This window comes from Halichoerus grypus, chromosome 2 (assembly GCF_964656455.1).
Source record: "Halichoerus grypus chromosome 2, mHalGry1.hap1.1, whole genome shotgun sequence".
Lineage (NCBI taxonomy): Eukaryota > Metazoa > Chordata > Mammalia > Carnivora > Phocidae > Halichoerus > Halichoerus grypus.
The window spans coordinates 208194772-208214026 of NC_135713.1; the positions used below are offsets into that span (position 1 = coordinate 208194772).

The 19255-nt window shown below is 67.6% G+C and overlaps 2 protein-coding genes across 8 annotated transcripts; one reads left to right on the plus strand and one right to left on the minus strand.

The window, feature by feature from the left end:
- Positions 1 to 1071: 1071 nt before the first annotated feature.
- On the plus strand, positions 1072 to 6640 carry FSCN2 (fascin actin-bundling protein 2, retinal). 2 transcript variants are annotated; one of them, XM_036094239.2, is made up of 5 exons: positions 1072 to 1897; positions 4857 to 5013; positions 5640 to 5765; positions 6043 to 6281; positions 6394 to 6640. In XM_036094239.2, exons 1-5 carry the CDS (start codon positions 1072 to 1074, stop codon positions 6597 to 6599), a joined length of 1554 nt encoding a protein of 517 aa, XP_035950132.1. In that variant the 3' UTR covers positions 6600 to 6640. The 2 variants fall into 2 exon arrangements, with proteins under 2 accessions (XP_035950132.1, XP_077922391.1); XM_078066265.1 differs by having other exon boundaries at positions 5640 to 5761; positions 6114 to 6281.
- Positions 5939 to 18055, minus strand: FAAP100 (FA core complex associated protein 100). Of its 6 annotated transcripts, none has more exons than XR_013445276.1 (10): positions 17837 to 18055; positions 17481 to 17599; positions 15721 to 16655; positions 14405 to 14561; positions 12812 to 13578; positions 12570 to 12709; positions 11911 to 12027; positions 10067 to 10153; positions 9443 to 9701; positions 5939 to 6267 (listed from the first exon to the last, which is right to left on the minus strand). XR_013445276.1 is itself a non-coding variant. In XM_036094046.2 (10 exons), exons 1-9 carry the CDS (start codon positions 17999 to 18001, stop codon positions 9476 to 9478), a joined length of 2685 nt encoding a protein of 894 aa, XP_035949939.1. In that variant the 5' UTR covers positions 18002 to 18055; the 3' UTR covers positions 5939 to 6267; positions 9443 to 9475. The 6 variants fall into 6 exon arrangements, 5 of the variants coding, with proteins under 5 accessions (XP_035949939.1, XP_035949943.1, XP_035949957.1 ...); XM_036094046.2 differs by having other exon boundaries at positions 11911 to 11999; XM_036094050.2 differs by having other exon boundaries at positions 5939 to 9701; positions 11911 to 11999; positions 12570 to 12706.
- Positions 18056 to 19255: the final 1200 nt, after the last annotated feature.

The following is a 19255-nucleotide window of genomic DNA, read 5'->3' on the forward strand; positions in this document are numbered from 1 at the left end:
AACATGAACAGCAGTTAGGGGTCCCCGGGCCCACGCAGCAAGGCTGGCTTCACCCTAGCTCACCCAGGAAGGGGGAGCAGCCTCGTGGGCTCCTAGAGGTGCTTACGGCACAGGGGTCAGCCCAAGGCCTGGTCCTCTGACCCTGGGTCCGACAGCCCGCCACCTTCAGGATGGCCCCTGCCCACACTCTCGTGTCACCTTCCCGCTGCGTGGTCCTCCAGGCAGTCCAGGGGCCCTCTCCCGGTCCCACAGAGCCAGGCTGCCTGGCCTGATGTGAGTGCGACCCTGGCTCGGGCCAGGGTACCACGGGTGCCAGGATGGGGGCGCCTGGGCACACCTAGACACTCCCTGGCACCACGACCCCTGGCTGCCACGTTCCTAGCCCAGGCCACCCTGGGGGAGGTGTTGGGCCCAGGGCTGCAGGCTGCAGCCGAGGGGGACGGTATGGGACTCCAGCTCCAGGCTGCCTGAGTTGGGGGGCCTTGCCGGGCTCCTGGCACCAGGAATCAGAGAAGCAGTAACTGGATCTGGCCGAGGATCTGGCGGCCGCTGAGGGTGGAGGGCTGCGATCGGGTTGCGGCCTCGCTGAGTTTTCCACCAGGCAGCTTTCTCTACATTGGGAAGGAGCCGGGCTGGGCTGGTGAGTCTGTGCAGTGGGTCTGGGGGCCCTGACGCGGGGGACAACCAGGAGAAAGCCCAAGAGGCGCAGGGGCCAGGAGGCGGGGCCCGGGGCTCGGGCTGTAGGCCTGGGCAGCCGCCAGCGAGTACGGGGAGGTGGTCAGCCCGCGGCGGGCGGAGCTCTCCACCCCTGCAGGCCCTGGGGCTCAGGCCGCTGGGCAGTCCACGAGTGGCTGAAATCCAAGCTGGGGTAACACAAGGCAGCCGCTGTCCCTAAGCCGGCACAGCCCTGATCCGCCCTCCGCCCGCCCTCCGCCGCCCGCGGGCCCGCAGCCACTGGTCAGAGGGCAGCAGGTCCATGACGCCGGCCGGGCCTCTGGGGGACCTCGGGGGCCGTGAGCACGCGGAGAGAGCCTCCCAGGCCCCTCGTGGGGCGCCGGGCCGGCCCTGAGGATGCCCACCAACGGCCTGCACCAGGTGCTGAAGATCCAGTTTGGCCTCGTCAACGACGCTGACCGCTACCTGACGGCCGAGAGCTTCGGCTTCAAGGTCAACGCCTCGGCGCCCAGCCTCAAGAGGAAGCAGACGTGGGTGCTGGAGCCCGACCCGGGCCAGGGCGCCGCCGTGCTGCTCCGCAGCCGCCACCTGGGCCGCTACCTGTCGGCGCAGGAGGACGGGCGCGTGGCCTGCGAGGCGGAGCGGCCGGGCCGTGACTGCCGCTTCCTGGTGCTGCCGCAGCCCGACGGGCGCTGGGCGCTGCGGTCGGAGCCGCACGGCCGCTTCTTCGGCGGCACCGAGGACCGGCTGTCCTGCTTCGCCACGGCCATCTCCCCGGCCGAGCTGTGGACCGTCCACCTGGCCATCCACCCGCAGGCGCACCTGCTGAGCGTGAGCCGCCGGCGTTACGTGCACCTGTGCCCGCAGGAGGACGAGATGGCGGCCGACAGCGACACGCCCTGGGGCGTGGGCGCGCTCGTCACCCTCATCTTCCAGAACGGGCAGTACTGCCTCCGGGCCTGCGACGGCCGCTACCTGCGCAGCGACGGCCGCCTCGTGGGGGGGCCCGAGCCCCACGCCCGCTACACGCTCGGGGTCAAGGCGGGCAAGCTGGCCTTCAAGGACCGCGACGGCCGCTACCTGGCGCCCGGGGGGCCCGCCGGCACGCTCAGGGCGGGCCGCAGCACGCGGCCGGGCAAGGACGAGCTCTTCGACCTGGAGGAGAGTCACCCGCAGGTGGTGCTCGTGGCCGCCAACCACCGCTACGTGTCCGTGCGGCAAGGTAACGTGGGCGCGGCTGGCCACGCCGACCTCGGTCCGGGGCGCGCCGGGGGAGTGGCAGAGGGCTGCTGGCTTCAGGGTCAGGAGGAGGGGGTCCTTCTCAGGACCACTGAGCCCACGGCGCGCTGGACAGCCGCGGAACGCAGGACAGCGGTGCCCAGGCCCGCGGCCGTGAGGGGCAGGAGGGCAGGTCCTGCCCACGCGGGGCTGGCCCCCCACTCCCTGCCCCGCCCCTTCTCTTCTACTGCTCCATTTTCTGAGCTTTACAGGAAATTGGGGAGGGGCCAAGGACAGGACAAGGAGCCATCAGTGGGCAGGGCCCTTGTGCCCACTGCCTGTGCCTCACCAGTGGGGATCCTCATCCAACCCAGGAGTGGAATGTGGAGGGACCTTGGGGTCCCTCCAGTCTGGGGGCCTCCCCCGGGGCCCGGGCTTCTTGGTGGAAGGCATGGTCTCTGCCGGGTGGGTGCAGCCTGGCTCCCCGTCAATCCTGGAGCATTGGCCACCTGTCTGCTGTGACCAGTGGGCCTTTGCACATGCGATCACACGTCTGTGAGGTGAACACGGGCAATTCCTACTTCCCGGAGACGAGGCTGAGGTCCCAGAGTGGCCCCTAGCCGGGCCCAGGCCAGCAGTTACCACCGCCTCCTACTTGGGCTCCTGGGTCTGTGCCCCCAGGAGTGGCCGGGCACGCCCTGACCTGGCCCACGGCCACCCTCCAGTCCCGCTGGCCGAGGCCCAGCCGCGAGCACTCCGGAGGGCCCCCCTCCCCCGCCTGGAGTCAGGGTTCCCAAGGCCAGGCGTGCACCGCGATGGGCACTCCACAAACACCTCCTGAACGCCGGTCTGGAACGTGGCCAGGTCCTGCGGCACGACGGACAATCAGCCCTCGTCCTTCCCGGCGCGGGCCCTGCAGCCTGGCCACAGCGCTCTCTGGCTGTGGGAACCCCCATGGTTGGTTTGTCCACCGTGTGAACCGCGTCCTCTGTGAGGCGGGGGAGGTGCTGGACACAAGGGCGCTTGGACGGGCTCGGGTGGTGAGCAAGGCCGCGGTGCCGCTGGTGGGGGTGACAGAGACCGTGCTGGTGGGACGGTGAGGGACGGCGCCGTACGGACTCTTCTTCCTTCCCTGGACCCCCTGCATCTGACGGTCTGTCACAGGGCATCCCTGACTAAGGACGGGATCTGCCTTCCCCTGTAGAAGCCAGAGGGACCCCACGTTCGCCTGCTCGCTTCCTTTGCAATAACCCTAGGGCATGGGACCTGCCCCCAGAGGTTCAGTGTTGACTGGGCAGCGAGTGGTTGAGGAAGCAGGATGTGACAGGATGTCCCCGTCAGTCCAGGGGAGGAGGCAGCTGGAGCTGCGGGTTCTGCCGAGTGCTGGTGCCTTGATCCCAATAATTTTGCTGGCCAGGCAGCCCCCAAACCTGTCTTCTTCCACATGGGGTGTCTGGGAGCACCCTGGCTGGCCTTCAGTGACACAGGGGAGCTCACAGAACGGTCCCCAGTGGCTCAAGCCACGAGGACGTCACCTCACATAAACGAAGTCTGGAGGCACGGGGGTGGTGGGGTCCCAGGCAGGACACCATCGCCGGCTCAGTGGCGTCTTCAAACCCTTCACTCTCTCCTCCTTGTGGAGCTGCTCACGGGGGACAGCTCTGACCTCGGGCTGGTGGCCTCGTGGTCACAGGACGGCTCTGCTATTCCAGCTGCGTGAGTTGGGAGCCCCTTGGCCGCAGTCTGTCTGGAGGGCGTGTGAGGGGCGACGCTGGGGATGCCGGTGGGGTCGGCCTCAGAGGGGCCGCGGGGCAGGCGTGCAGCCCGACCCGGCAGCCCTCTCCTCCTCCTGCCCTCAGCACCTGCGGGGACGGGTCTCCCACCTCCTTGGTCTGTTTGTGTCACCTTCTCCATGAGCCACCCCCGTCAAGGCCCACGGCACCCACGGGCATTGGACAAACTGTCTTTGCTGTCTGAGTTGTTAACTGATCACATGCCCGAAGCATCAGGTGCTCACTTAGTTCAGTGCTGCTGACGGGACGGCGGGGATGGCGGGGACTCATGCAAGAAGGGACACAGATCCCTATCTGGGCAGCTTTGGAGGGAGCAGCCTTGGGAGCTGGTGAAGGACGGCAGGTCTCACCCTCTCCAGCATAGGCCCTCCTGGTGCCCGCCCTACCTTCCTGGGGACGGGGCTGGATAGGATCTGGCCCCGACCCTCAGGCCCCCACTTCCTCCCGCTCCACCAGCTGGACACGCTGGAGCCCGGCCTCTTCGGGGAGCTCTGTGATCTGCCACATCACTGGAAACAGGGGCGTGGTTTATGGGAAGATACTAGAGATGCCAGCGCCTGCCCCCTGCTCCCCACCCTGGGCATGGATGCCCCCAGTTCCCCCCTTCCAGGAACCCCAGGCAGAGCCCCAGACAGCCTTGCCCTCCCTCGGGACTCCCAGGAGACCACACACGTGAAGAGCGGGCTGGGGAGGGGACAGTGGATCGGCCTCTACTCTGTGCCCAGGAGTGGACCCCAGGCCCCAGCTGTGCCCTGGGCCATGGCTTGGGGAAGAAGGACCCCACTGTGCCCACCCAGTGGCTTAGGAGTAAGTTATAAATAGAGGCTGGTGTAAGTCCTGGGTCGAGAGGGCAGCAGCAAGCAGATTACCTGATGATTAGCAGAGGCAAGGGATTTGCTGGCACGGAAGGTCTGGCTCCTGGGGCTGTGGCAGGAGCTAGGCCAAGGAACTTTAGGGAACTGGATGTAGGGGTCTGCAGTGTGCCCACGTGGCCATGGGCACCGCCTCCTACCCTCTGAGAAGTGCCTTCCAAATCTTAACTCCAAAGAGTTCTAGATGAGAACCCCTCTGCCTTCAGGGTTTTCCCAAGAGCATGCTTTTTCCCATCTTTCTGCTCCCCACCCCCCACCCAGGGAGAGGCGCGAGGGGCTTCCCATATCCTCCCTCCAGGGGTCAACGTCTCAGCCAACCAAGACGAAGAACTGCATCATGAGACCTTCCTGATGCAAATTGACCAGGAGACAAAGAAGTGCACCTTCTATTCCAGCACCGGGGGCTACTGGACCCTCGTCAACCATGGGGGCATCCATGCCACAGCCACACAGGTGTGAGTGCACCATCCCCATCTCCACCACCACCACCATGCTCACCATCACCACCTCCATCACCACCACCATGCCTCCCCCACCACTTCCACCATCACCACCATCTCCCCATCACCACCACGATCACCATCTCCATGCCTCCCCCACCACTTCCACCATCACCACCATGCTCACCATCACCATCACGATCACCACTTCCATGCCTCCTCCACCATCTCCATCATCACCATGTTCACCATCACCACCACGATCACCACCTCCATCACCACCACCATGCCTCTTCCACCACTTCCACCATCACCACCACCACGTCGCCTCCACCACGATCACCACCACTACGCCTCCTCTATCTCCACCATCACCTCCACGACCACCACCACCGCCACCTCCTTATCACCTCCATCTGCACCAGCACCTCCACCATGAGGACCACTGTAGCAGCCCAGCCAAGAAAGAATGCCCACTGGGGTGAGGGGCGGCTCTTAATGGTGGTGGGCGTGTCAGTGGAAGGCAGGTGCCCACTTCTCCCCCTGGGGGTTGGTGCTGGGCCTGAGGGGGATGAGAAAGCCTGACCCTGAGCTCCCCCACGTCTTGCTGCTCTGAGGGGACTTTACCCTGACCTTCCCAGTTCTGCCAACACCATGTTTGAGGTGGAGTGGCGTGGCCGGCGGGTGGCCCTGAAGGCCAGTAACGGGCGCTATGTGTGCATGAAGAAGAATGGACAGCTGGCGGCCACCAGCGACTTTGTGGGTGAGCACTCCTCACCAGTTCCAGGGAACTGGGGCCGGGCCCTCTGCCCACAGACCCCTGTCACCTAAGAATCGGCCCCTCCTCCCTGTACAACTGCCCAGGTGGCCCTTGGCATGAGTCACACTTGCTGGTCAAGATAATCACTGTGGACATCAAGGAGCAGTCACAGCCCAGAACTTCCTTGTCTCCACTGTATATTTGGGGAACCTGGGGCTTGGTGGCGGCGGGCCTCTTGCCAAGGTCACAGGAGGTCATGGCAAGGGCAGATATGGGCCCCCTCTGCCCCCGGGCCCCACCCATCCCCGGAAGGCAGTGGGCAGGCAGCGGCCCCTCAGCCCCTGCTCCCCGCCAGGTGAGGACGAGGAGTTCATTCTCAAGCTCATCAATCGGCCCATCCTCGTGCTGCGGGGCCTGGACGGCTTCATCTGCCACCGCCGCGGCTCCAACCAGCTGGACACCAACCGCTCCGTCTACGAGGTCTTCCATCTGAGCTTCAGCGACGGCGCCTACCAAATCCGAGGTGCGGACGGGAGCGCGGGGCGCAGGGCAGGGGGCTTCTGCGGGGCGGGGAGCGCGGGGCGGGGGGGCCCGGGGGCCCGGGCAGCCCCCCGCCGACCCCGGCCCGCCCCCAGGCCGCGGCGGCGGGTTCTGGAACACCGGCAGCCACGGCAGCGTGTGCAGCGACGGCGAGCGCGCCGAGGACTTCCTCTTCGAGTTCCGCGAGCGCGGCCGCCTGGCCATCCGCGCGGGGAGCGGCAAGTACCTGCGCGGAGGCGCCTCCGGGCTGCTGCGCGCGGACGCGGACACGCCGGCCGGGGTCGCGCTCTGGGAGTACTGAGCGGGCGGCGCGCCCGTCCCCCCATTAAACCGTGTCTGTGACGCAGCGGCTGGCGGGCTCCGTGGCGCCGCTCGCGCGGGGAGGGCTGTGCGCGGAGGGCCAGCGCCTCTGCCCCGGGGGTCCCGGCCGGGGCCCTCCACCTCCCCATCCCTCGGCGCAGGACACCCAGGGCAGGCGAGCGTGGCCGGGAGGCGGGTCCAGCGGGCGGGACGCCCCCGCCCCACCCCGTCCCCTCCTGGGCAGGGGCACCCCGGCACCCCCTGGGCCCCGCCCCCGCCCTGTGCGGGCGCCACGCAGCTGCTCCCGGAGACCGAGCGGAACTGGGGTGGGGGGAGCCGCTCACAGGGTCTGGGGGTGGCTCTCCTCCCCAGGGGCAGGGTCTTAGGGAATCCCCCGCGCACCTGAGGCGAAAGCGACCCCACCCCTCCCAAACAGGGTGTGAGTGGCCAACCCTGGGGAGAAGGCCCCTCTCAGCCCAGACAGGCGGCTCCAGGTCTCCCACTCCCACCGCACGTGTGGCTCTCACCCCCCACCCACCTTGCCCCAAGCAGGCTGGACGCCAAGATAAGGTCTGTGGTCCGCCAGCTGGCATCCAGGCACTCCCAGCCCCCGAGGACCCCCACCCGGGCCAGTGCCTCTCGGCTGGGCTGGGTGACCCAGGCCATCAGAGCGCCGAGTGGGAGACACGGAACCTGGGGGCTGGCGGAGGGGTCAGGACACGGCCGTGTGGCCTAGGGCCTGAAGGGAGGATGAGACCAGATGCCCGGCCCCTAAGCCCAAGTCCCTCCCCGTGACTGGGGCCTGAAAACCCCTCCAGTGAGTCCAGCCAGTGGTCCAGTCGGGACTGGGGCGCTTTGGGAAGGGCGTGCGAGGAAGGGCGTGCAGAGCGGATGTGCCCAACCAGAGCGGGGAGGAAGGGACCCCCTCTCCCCAGCCTCTCCCCAGCGCCCTCCTCAGCCCCGCCTGCTCCTGACCTCACTGCCCACCCCCCACCCCCGCCTTAAGGACAGAGGAGCTGGACCCAAGTGGGCCCCCTGGTCAAGGTGGGCTTAGTTAACCCTTCGAGGACCAGACACGAGAGCCCAGAGGCTGCGGAGGGGACAGGTGGCTGCCTGAGCCACAGCCTGTGCTGCCCCCTAGTGGCGCCCAGGGCAGCAGGGTTGGGGGCTCACCCGCCCAGGGCTTGCCGCCAGTCATCAGTGTGAGGGCTCCCCTCTGCTGACCTCTGCCAGAGGGTGCACTTGGCCTCAGACCCTTGCTGAGCGGGGGAGGGGAGGCAGGGAGGAGTGCCCCGGGGGTCCCCAGAGGGGCCAGCTGGGGTGGCAGTAGGGATGCCCCTGCGCCTGGGAGGAGAGAGGCTGGGACTGTGCAGAGGCCATCCTCTGGTGGGCCGGAGCGGTGTGGGGGATGGTGAGCCACGCGCAGCAGAGGCTGGCTGAGGGACCCCTGGTGCTCAATGTGGCGTCCCGTCCCCGATGGGGCGCTGACCGGGCACCCCAGCACGAGGCTCCCAGGGAAGCTCCCGCCTGTGTCCCATTTGTCTTACCCCCCACCCATCCCCCCTCATTCACCAAAGTTTCACAAGATTCCACTTTATCTCCTCTCAGCTGGTTAGGTGTCCAGGTCGTGCGTCTCCTTTTCTGGAGACTAGGTGGCGGGCCCCCAGCGACTGCCCTGCCCCCACCCCGCCCCTCCCCACTGCTGCGTCTCCACCCCCGGGAGGACGCGTGCTCACGCCTCTCCAGGGTTATCCTTGTCGGCAGGAGCGAGGCTGCCTGTGTGGGGAGCGGGACGGTGGGGCCCAGGGGCAGCCCAGTGAAGCCCGGAGGCTGGGGACGTGCTTCCAGCGCTGCTCGGCCCACACCCCGCATCCGCCCACACCCCGCATCCGTGCCCACCACCGCCCAACCTCCGGCCTGCAGGCTGTGTGGCGGCCGCCCACTCTCCCGACTCGGACCCGGACTCCCCACTGGCCCCTCTCCCTCCTTGGGGACGAGGGACTCGCATGCCCCGCAGGCCAGTGGGCACGTCGCCCCAGTGCTGGGAGACCCCCTACCGGCCCCCACGACCGCGGAAAGACCAAGGCAAGGTTCATCCGAGCATACCCCTGGGGAGGCCCAGAAATGCAGCTCAGAGCTGCCGCCCCAAACACACACACACCCAGAAGCCGAGCAGCTCGGCCCGAGAACACACTTGTTCTGCAGCAGAGGAGCCTCGCGGCTCCCGCACGCGCAGAACAGCACCATGTCAAGTCCGAACGGGGGTCACCCCCCCACTGCTAGCTGCACCAGCACCGGAGGGAGGCAGCTGGGGGGCTGCAGCCCACCGTGAGGGGCCCTGGAAACAATGCACAGTGCTGGGCGCTGGGCGCAGCCCCGGCCGGGAGCACCTACTGGGTGAGGGTGGGAGCCACAGGGAGCGGCGTCCCAGCTGGTGGCCTCAGCAGCGGCACAGACGCAGGGCTGAGGGGCCCCAAGGGGGACGAAGGGGTCTGCGCGTGGTGGGCGTGGGCAGGCGGGCAGCGGGGCGGTGGGAACAGCAACAGTCACAGACACAAACCCGCAAGTCACGACCCCAGAAACCTCCGTGGCCTGACTTCTGCGGGGAGGGGAGGCCGCTGATCCAGCCCCAGTGCTCCAGGCCAGAGACTGCCCAGCTCGACCAGGTGCCGCGGGGAGCCGTGGGTGGCCGTCCAAGGGAGGGGAACGCTGTGGGCCAGCTAGGGCCAGGGTGGACGGGGCCGCAAGGGCAGAGCCCGGTCCCCAGGCGCCTGTGATCAACGCGCTTTACACACGCCCTGGAGCAGTCGCGGGCCCCGTGTCCCGTTCAGTGGCCCAGCTCACCTGCCTTCCCCCACCCCACAGCCACAGCCAGGGTCAGGAGGCGGGAAGCAGCCTCTGGTGCCCTGGGCGTCTCTCCGTAAAGCCACGGGGGCGCCTGGCTTGTGGCGGGGGCGGGGCCCACGAGGCGTCACAGCAGGAGGAGGCTGGGGCTCCGGAGCTGCCCGTACACCTGCAGGAGCCTCTCGGCAGTGCCGCAGGAGCTGGCGTCGTCCTCCGTGCACAGCCGGTCCCGAAGGGCCCGCACCTCCCGCAGCAGTGTCTGCGGTGGGGACAGGCGGCAAGAGCTCAGAGCCCCCACCTCCCTGCTGGGACACCCACGATGCACAAATCCTACTTGGGATGTGGCAGGTGACCTAGGAATGCAGGGGACATGCAGCCAGGCCCCCCTCCCCAGGTGACAGGAGGGGCCTAGTGAAGGTGGACTAGCAAGAGGAGCAAGGAGCAAGGCGGGAGACAGAAGGAACCGCACCCACCCCGCCCCCTGCCCCGACTCTGGGCTGAGGACTGGGCAGGCCCCCCACTGTGCCGGGTGACACCTGTGTTCCCAGAGGATCCCAGCCAGGGATGGTCCTCCCTGACCAGGCTGGCGGGAGGCCCCGGGGACGGGAGCTGGAGGGGCCTCACCTCGTGGTTGATATGGATCTGGCGGAGATACTGCACACGGAGGTCAGGTGGGCTGGAGCTCTGGGCAGCCTGCTCCACAACCATCCTCTGGGGGCGGGGGCGGACAAGGGGCAGGTGGCTGGAGAGGATGCTCCCCCCCATCTGGAGCCGGTACCCAGGGCTCCTGGCACCTGTCCTCCAGCACCGTACCACCCCCTCTGTGTCTTCCGCTCCAGCCCCAGCCTGACAGTGGAGGACTTGGAAGTCACTTTCTCCTAAGTTCCTGCCCCCCCACCTCCTCCCTCGTCCCCACAGAGCCACCTTCCACCACCCCATCTCCCATCCTTCGTCCCAGGCCTGGTGCCTACTGCCATCACGGGGCCACCCAACCTGCCCCACTGGCACATCCCCTCGGCACAGCCCGCTGTGGGGCTGGTTCTGGTCCCGCATTCCGGGGGAAGCCCAGGCAGCTCCTGGGGGCTCAGATCCAAGCTCCCAGACAGGATTAGGCAGCAAGGCCCCCGCCGGCCTCTGTGGCAGGCTCTGCACATCTGGCAGGGTCCCCCAAACTCTGAGCGGCCAGGAGAATACAAACTGGTTCTCAGGTACACTCCCATCACGGGGAACAGGGCATCAGCTGACGGAGGACAGACTGGGGTGTGCGGCCCACGTGAGGATGCCCCTCAAGGGAGCATCTGCAGCCCTCCCTGTTCGGAGCCAAATTCACCCGGGAGTGCTGCCCCCAGCAGCTCGGGGACTATACTCGGACATGAGGTCTCTGCAAATGAGCGAGGTAGGACGAGCTCCTGCTGGGGGGGGGCAGGTCTAATAACAAGCGATCAGGACACAGAGGACAGTTACGTGCAAACGTGGGGAGAAGCCGTTTGCGTGACGTGGAGAGAGGCCTTGGCCTCCAGCACTGAATTCTTGCTGTTTATGCCCCTTCTGTGACTGTCATGGCAACACCAGGACACTGACCTCCCCCTCCTGCCGGGGGTCCAGGCAACACGCTCCTTCCCCCAGCATCACACTAACCACACCTCCTGACCGCCATGCTCATGCTCGGCAGGGTCTGGAGACAGCCTGACACGGGGCAGGGGGACCTCGGTCTAGGAGGCTCCCCTCTGGGCAGACAGAACGGGACGCACTCTGGGAGCTGGGCGTCCCTGTGGGGAAGGGCCTCCTCTGATGGCTTGAGGAACTCGGAACTACACTCCTGAGCTGCGTGTGCCGCGTCAGGCCCATCACGGCGCCACACGGGGTGGCCGCGGCGGCCACGGGCTCCTGAGTGGCGCCCACCTGCCTGGGGGCACTGGTGGGTCTAAACCAGCGGCACTCAGGTCCTCATCAAAGCCTAAAAGCCTGGCCTGCAGGTTCTCCGATTCTCAGGGTCTGGGTGGGGCCTGGGAATGTGCATTGGTAAGTTCCCAGGTGAGGCTGAGGGCTGCCACTGCAGAGTCCTCTGTGGCCACCAGGGCCACAATTGGAAGCGGCGGGAGGAGATGGGCCAGCCAGTGCACACAGCCCCAGCGCACGGCCTCTCCGCACAAGGGGTTCCTCGGCCAGGCAAGTGCAGGGACGTGGAGCTGACCGCGGCAGGAACACGCGCACCGTCCTCCTTTAACCTAGCGGCCAGGGGGCTCACGGGAGCCCAGCGGGGGCTGCCAGCACACCGGGGGGCAGCGTCTGCTACTGAAGGGTAATCAGCAAAGCTCCCCCACTCGCCTCCCGGGCGCCCCCAGCTCCCCTGCACAGCACGTGGGAGCAGAGGAGGAGGGATGGTCCTGCGACCCCCGTGCAGGCAGCCCCGTCGCCCACAGTCCCATGCTCCCACCACTGCCCGCCCCCGCAGCAGGCCCACATACCTGCAGACGCCCGATGACCGCGTGGTGTGCACTGCCCAGGCTGGCCAGAGACGAGCTCTCCACCTGGATCTCCACGGTCTGCATGGGCCCTGCGGTGCACAGGTGGGTCACAGCCACCTGCAACACAGGACGAGCCTCACCGACCACGCGCGGCCCTGCCCCACCCCAAGGGCAGCTCCACCTGCCCTCAAGAGGCCCTGGGGCCCCCTACTCCCAGGCCTGGGTCTCCCCACCCCACGTTAACTTGTATCAGAAAGACCAGCCAGCCAATCCACAGTGGCCCGTTGGGAACGTGTGTCCAGGAGGAGTCCTGTTCCCTTGGAATCTAGACCCACGGCACTCACTCTACGGCCAAGTGACTCTGTGCCCACCCCACTGTGGATAGCCCACACCTGGACCACCCCTACGGCCCACACTGGGGCCACGAGTGCCAGCTGTGCACGGGGTGGGGGCCCACACGTGAAGGACAAGCTGGTCCCCATTGGGACCCCGCAGCCCTGCAAAGGCTGTTCCAGCACAGCCGGGCCTCAGACGGCGCACGTCAGAAACCTCTGGAAGGTGGGGACCGACGACCCGATTCCTCTCAAGCAGCCCAGAGACAGCTGGCTTGGGGATGCCACTCGGAGAAGCCTCTCCCTGGAGGGCGGACCCCCGCTTGCCTCTCGGATGGTAAGGTGCAGGTCAGTGCCATCTGGGGCCACTCCCTGGACCGAGGACAGCCGTCGGGCCCGCACGACATCCAGGGCCGTGTTCTCAGCGAGGAGCCACTGCAGGGTGGCACAGCCCAGGGACGTGCCTGCTGGACAGGGGTGCCGCCGTGAGCTCGGGCGGGGCCTGAAGAGGGAGGAGCCCCGTGTCCCCAGGCCCTGAGGCCACAGTGACGCCAGCCACCACCACCAACCTGCGTGACTGTCCCCCAAGGCGGCCCTCAGAAGCTCTGCGGACACCTTGATCGTGGCCACCGACGGGGGCAGGAACTTGGCCCGCAGGGAAGCAGGTCCCGCCGGCTCGCTGCGTGGCCCGAGAGATCCCAAGAAGGTGTCCACAGAGTCGCTCACCGGGCCGAGCAGCCCAGGGGCCTGCGTGTGGGGTGTGGCCAGGCCAGGGAAGCGCAGACACTGCAGCATGTCCACAGTGTGCTCGCTCAGGGGCAGGCAGATGCCGTCCTGCTCAGGCAAGACGTCGGAGGGGCACTCATCCAGAGAGGGGTCCGTGAAAGACTCCGAGGGGGCGAGGGCCCCGCGCACAACCTCCCTGAGGCTGTAGTGTAGTGCGCAGGACACGGTCAGGGGCAGGTCCAGGGCGCCATCCTCCCCAGGGCCCAGGGGCAGCGTCACCTCCCGCCGATCGCCAGGGCCCAGCCGGTCCACGGGGACGGTGTAGGTGGTGGCCGAGCCAGCTGCGTCTGGGTCTGAGGCGGGGGCGGTCAGCACCCGCACGCACAAGGCCCAGCCCCGGTCCAGACTGAGCCCGCTGTTGTTCTCCAGCCGGCAGGTGGCCGTGAGCACGTCCTGCGGCTGCAGGCGGCTCCAGGCGGCGGTGACGGTGCACGAGATGGGCCTGGGGCCCTCCCGGCCGGCCAGCAGGACGCAGCTCACGTTCATAGCTTCGTTGAGGCACGTCAGGGCCTTGTTCCGCTGGTCAACTGCCTTCTTCAGAGAAGACACTCTGGAAGGAGCAAACGTGGCACCCGAGGGAGGGGAAGGAGGCGTGGTGGTGGGCCCCTCGGCCCCTCCTCCCAGGACAGGAAGACACCAGAACCTCGCTCCTTGACACACACCCCGTGAGGGGCAAGCCGCTGCCTCGGGGCGCAGCGCTCCGGTCCCGCCCGTGCCACAGCCCTTCCAAGGGGGCCCCCAGCCGTCTGACCCAACCCCTGCTCTCAGGCAGCAGGACCACGGCGGGCAGAGGATGGAGCGGATACAGCCCACGCTCAGCAGGCCTGGCCTCGCTCCCCGGGCTCCCGGCCGCCGCCAACCTCGTCAGGGCCACGTGGGCCCAGGGGCGGCTGCGCCTTCCCAGCCATGTTCTGACTGGGCCCCTTCGCTCCGCCGCGGCCGCACGTGACAGCCCAGAGGACAGCAGGCACTTCGGAAACGGCCCTAAACCACAGGGCACCAGGGCCTACAGACTGTCACTCCGCGCCGCACAGAAGGACAGGTGAGGACTGAGGGGAGCCCCGTTTCTCTGAATGGGTCAGAGGAAAAGGCTGCTGGGGCCTTTGCCGAGACAGGAAGGCAGAGGCCCCTGAGGAGCGGGGTGCCCTGGGGGAGGGCCGAGGAGCCGGCACGGGCAGTGTGCCTGTCCGCTAGCAGGGAGAGGTGTGCGTGGGGTCTAGGAAACGGGGGATGTCCCTTTCACCTGCTGCCATGCAACGTGGCATCTGGGGCTGTCCCTGGGGTCAGAGGCCTGGGCCGACGCCACCACCCAGGACGCCGCCCCCGCGGACGCAGCACTGGCCTCTGCCCGAGCCACCGGCAGCGCGGCTGCTCACCTCTCAGAGACGGTGCCGATTCCAGAAAGCAATTCCTTAATCTTTTGGCCAGTATCGGCCATAGCGGCTCTGGTGGGGCACGGCATCTCAGAGCTCAGGTCCAGGCTGCAGGTCATCAGGCGGCCCCTGGCGGACAGGGCCAGGAGCCTGGCACCACCTGAAGATGCACACCCATGGGGCCCGGTCAACGGGCAGGGAGGGGCAGGCTGCTGGAGGCACGGGACAGAGGTCGTCGGCAGGCCCGCACCCAGGTGAGAAAGAGCGGGTCCCGGAGACGGAGCTGTGGAGCCCCGGACGCGCACCAGGGCCCGGGCAGAGTCCCTGTGCACGTCCATCTCATCGCACGTTCTGAAGGGCCCTCCTGGGGGAGAACGCTGGCACACAGAGCAGCTTAGAGCCATGTGGGGAAGGGGTCTAAACGGGGCCAAGCAAGGACCCACGTGGGCCCCTGAATCAGCCAGGTGCAGCTGGACTTTCAACGGGCCCCTGTGGTCTGCAGGGAAGAGCTCCACACTCACCAGGCCTTTCTGGAAGCCTGGGGGCTCTCTAGCATCTTCCGTCCCCTTCCCTCCCCTGGGCTCCACCTCCTGCAACTGTCTGCTTGTCTCCCACCCCCACTGCCACTGAGGCCCCGAGCCCCAGGCCGAGGTGGGGCAGCCGGAAGAGCGAGGCACGGAGCATGCGCAGGCCGGGCTGCAGCCTGGCACCGCCGTACTCGCGGCCGTCCTTCCCTGCGGCACAGACACTGGCCTTGTCCCCTCGGAGCGCTTCCTCCGCGATGAGTACGGCCCCGTGGGCCGTCTCCTCGAGAACGTGCGCCGGGGGAGGGTGGCTCTGTCCTCGCCCCACAGCCCCGGGCAAACACAGCTACCACCCTCCCTGGTGCCGTCCTGGGAAGCCACATCCAGCGCGCAGCTCCGGCGCAGAGGGGCCCAGGGGGCAGGCCGCAGGGGAAGCGGGGCAAGCGTTTCCTAGCCTTCAGAAACACGCCAGGGCTTGGCCGGAACCCACCTGAATCTCCCGGGACTCCCCACCACAGAAGACCTGTCTTGGAGAGATGCCCTTGCCCTGCGCCGCCCAGGGGCAGCCCCCACCCCTACCCACATGGGACACACACCATCAGGCACCCCCGGACCCCGAGACAAGTGCCAGCCTACAGCAGCTGGGGAGAAGCCTGCCCGTCAGGTTTGCAAAAGACGGGAACATAGCAGGGAGACGAGGATGGGCCAGTTCACAGTGGAGAAGACAGCCCCACGGAAAGTCCCACCCCTACCACGACACGCTGTGGCATCTCCGGTTTGAATGGCAGCTTGTACCTTCGGGCACCTCGGAGGACACAGAGAGGGTGACGACGCTGCAGATGCCTAAACCAGCTGGACACAGCAGAGACGGCAGGCCTCCCGGGCCCCCCTCGGGGGCACGTCCCCGAGCCAGGTCCACGACACAGAGCTCCGAGGGGGTGCTGTGGTACACGCGGCCCCCCCCGCCACAGGCCGCACAGAGCACAGGCCCCGGCAGCCGGTACTCCTGCAGCTCTGGCACCAGAGTCCCTGCCTCGTCCCAGCTGGCCTTGATGGCCAGGATCCGGCCACCGTGACCAAGTGCCACTAGGCAGTCAGGGTGTGTGTCCTCCGCGTCCTCGGGCAACGACTCTGTCTTCAAGGCCCCAATGAGAACGACGGGTTCCTCCAGGTGATGGAGGATCTTGACAAGGGCCTTCGGGTCGCCTGGGGACAACCTTGAGGTGACCAGGGTCTTCAAGACCACACAGCAGAGCTGGCCATCGGGGAGACCACAGAGGATCACTGGTGATTCTAGAAGGGAGGCATCAACTCCAAAGAGTAGCCCAAAGAGGGCCTGTTCCAGCGAGAAGCCCCTGGAGCCCCGCGTACGGGTCTGCAGAGCACTACTGCCCGGAGGAGACACACAGCACAGCACTGGGAGGATGCGGGGGGCTGCGGGCTCCCCGGGGGCCCCAGCCAGGGGGCTGGAGGTGGACAACTCCACCTCGCCAATGTGGCCTCTGGGTCTGGCGCCCTCCCCTGGACAGGGGCACTCAGACAGCTGTACCTTCCACCGGGCAGGGCCCTGTGCCAGGGTGACAAGCATGTCATCGACCACAGTGAAAGCGCACAGAGTGTCATCCGGGAGCAGGCAGGCATCTGGGTGCACGGGGATCACAGCGCAAGGGGGCTCGCTGTCCTCACTGTCCTCGCTGTCCCTGTCACCCCCATCACCTCGGTTCACAGACCTTCAAGAACCAAGCAACGGTGGGTCAGAACACGTATAAGCTCTCTTCCCAGCGACGCGCCACTGAGCACACTGGGCCTGGGGTCTTCCCAGGGAGTGACCTCGGTGCCCATCACGGCCCCTCAGCAGTGTGGGGAAGGCCCACCCGGGAGCAGATGGCCTGTCACATGACCTCTCATCGGCCCGCAGACCGCTGTCATCAGCACCAGTCACCCCGGGACACCCACACAGCAGGATGTATCCAGGCTTCCAGAAACGGGTTCAGGAGGACAACCCTCATCAGTGCAGAACTGTAAGACCCCCGAAGTCTAGCCTGTGAATCCCACCCCTACCTTCTTAAGTCCTGAGCCAGCAGGGAGCGTGGGCCATGTCTAGCCTCTGCCCTGGAGCATGGGAGGGGCCCAGCTCCTCAATATCGGCCCCCTTGACTGCCTCAGGGTTCAGGGTGCTTTGCTGTGACGGCTAACTGCAGAGACCCGCCTAAAAGGTGTGCGAGGCCAGCGGGGACAGGGTCCTGCCTCAGGCTGCACACTCTGCAGCCCGAGCCCCATTTACTAGGGATGCTCCTTGGGCAGGAGCCTGCTGCAGATGCTGGGGGCTGGGGACACCCCAGGCTTCAGAGCTGGGCCCTGAGCCCAGCAGCCCTCCAGGGCCTCCAGGGCAGGGCTGGTGCGTGCTCACTGTGACCCTGACCCAGGCCCCGCCGCGCGTCTAGGTCGCACGGGGCAGTGTTTGAGGAGACGGGGTGGGGTGGCCAGGGCCAATGAGGAGTGCCCCGGAGGCCGGGGCAGCCTCCCCCACGCGTGCTGCCCCCTGTCCCCGTCACCTGCTCGCCTGGTCCAACGACAAGCAGTAGATGCCTTTCTGGGCGCACAGGACGTAGAGCAGCCTGCCGAGGGCCCGGAGCTCCAGGTGCCACACCTGGCCAGGGAACCTGTACACAGCCTGGACATCGGGGACAAGGCCGCGTCGGCCAGCCGCGAGAAGGACGGACGGGAGGCAGAGCACGGCACCCAGTCCTTAAACGAGCTCCTCCCAAAGAACCAGAAGCCCCTCAAGTCTCCTCGCCCCGACCCCTCGACCGGGGTGGTCTGCCCCCGCCCCCCGCCCCCCCGGGGGCTCCAGGGGCCCGACCCCTCCCCGCCCGCATTCTCCTTCCCGGGGCCCCCGCCCGGGGCTCACGGTCAGCAGCCTCCCCTCCTGGTCGTAGACGTAGACGAGCTCGCTCCCGGTGGACACGAAGATCTCGGCCCCGTGGCACAGCACGCGGGGCTTGCCCGCCGCCAGGCCCCCGAGTGGGCAGCGGAAGCTCTCCAGGTACTCGACCCGCGGCTCGAAACCGGCCATTGTGTGGGCCGGCGGCGCGCGGAAGCAGCTCCGTCGGGGGAGGGGGGCGGGGGGCGCGGGGCGCGGGCGGGGGCGCTTTACGGCTGCCCACGTCGCGGCGCGACCTCCGCCGTAAAGCTGCCCGGGCGGGGGCGGGGCCGGGTCGGCTCGCGGGCTCCGCGGCGTCGGGGGGTGGGTCCCGGCCGGAGCCCGGGCTGGCGGGCCGGCGGGGGGGCCCGCCACTGCGAGCAGGCAGGTGGACACGGCGGTTTGCCAGAGAGCCAGCGTGTTTGAGGCCAAACGCGGGACACCCCAGAGCCTGCGCTCGCGGACCCCGTCCGCCCTCCGCGCGGCCCCAGGCGCCGCCCGGGGTTGGGGGGAACCTCGCGGCCTGTCGCCCCTCGCACGCACGTGCGGGGCTTCGGGGCCCCGGTGGTTGGGCCCGAAGTCGCGTCGCGCCTCCCTCGTGCGCCCTGGAGCCGGGCCGACTCCGGGACCCCGCCAGGACGCGGGCTCCCTCGGGCCGGAGCCGGGGAGCCGGGGACCAGCCGAACGCCACCTCCTCGGGGCAGGCCGCCCACTCCTAAAGCGATTTTGTGGGGTTTCGGGGAGCGGTTGGATTTCACGGGGGATGGGTCACCGCCCTCTGAGCAGCTGAGCTGCGCGATTCCCGCCCCACCCCCAGGGTCTGAGGTGCTGTTCGTGGGTGTGTTGGTTTGGGCGATGGGTCACCAGCAATGTCTGGGGTGAGGGTGAAGCGAGACACCTCTCCTCCCACCACCCTGGCGGCTCCCCCTCATATTCCACAGGGCTTTGGAGAGAGGTGCTGACCAGAGAGGGGCCAAGAGCTCTCTTCTGGATGAGTCAGGAGACCCAGAGCGTCCCTGAAGGGTGTCTGTGGATGGAGAGGTCAAGTACATCTCATTCCTTTAAGGCCACGGGAGAATCTCCAAGGCCAGACACTCATGAGCGAGAGAGGCATCTGTGGGGGCGTGTGACCAAGCACAGCACGCTGCCAAACGTCCCCTGGGCTTGGACGTGAAGCTGACCGACCTCACGGAGGCTGGCACGTGCCAGGACTCAGAGCCGGGACAAGTTCAGACCCCTCTTGTAGAGGTTGAGGTGGGCACTCAGCCCCCAGGACAGTGGGCAGCCCGTTTCTGGGTTGAACTCCATGTGAACTTGGCATCTGCAGTCCATCGTTTGCCCCTTTTGCTCCCAGGTGAAGTCTGGGCTGGAAACATCGTCCGGGACGAGGAAGACTGACTCCCACTA

Coding starts and splice junctions, on each gene's coding strand:
- FSCN2 (XM_036094239.2), top strand. CDS start 1,072: ATGCCCACCAACGGCCTGCACCAGGTGCTGAAGATCCAGTTTGGCCTC. Junction 5,766..6,042: donor ACCAGCGACTTTGTGGGTGA/GCACTCCTCACC, acceptor TGGGCCCCCTCT/GCCCCCGGGCCCCACCCATC. Junction 6,282..6,393: donor CGGCGCCTACCAAATCCGAG/GTGCGGACGGGA, acceptor GCCCGCCCCCAG/GCCGCGGCGGCGGGTTCTGG.
- FAAP100 (XM_036094046.2), bottom strand. CDS start 18,001: ATGGCCGGTTTCGAGCCGCGGGTCGAGTACCTGGAGAGCTTCCGCTGC. Junction 12,710..12,811: donor CTTGGGGGACAGTCACGCAG/GTTGGTGGTGGT, acceptor ACCCCTGTCCAG/CAGGCACGTCCCTGGGCTGT. Junction 9,702..10,066: donor AGATCCATATCAACCACGAG/GTGAGGCCCCTC, acceptor TCCCCACCGCAG/ACACTGCTGCGGGAGGTGCG.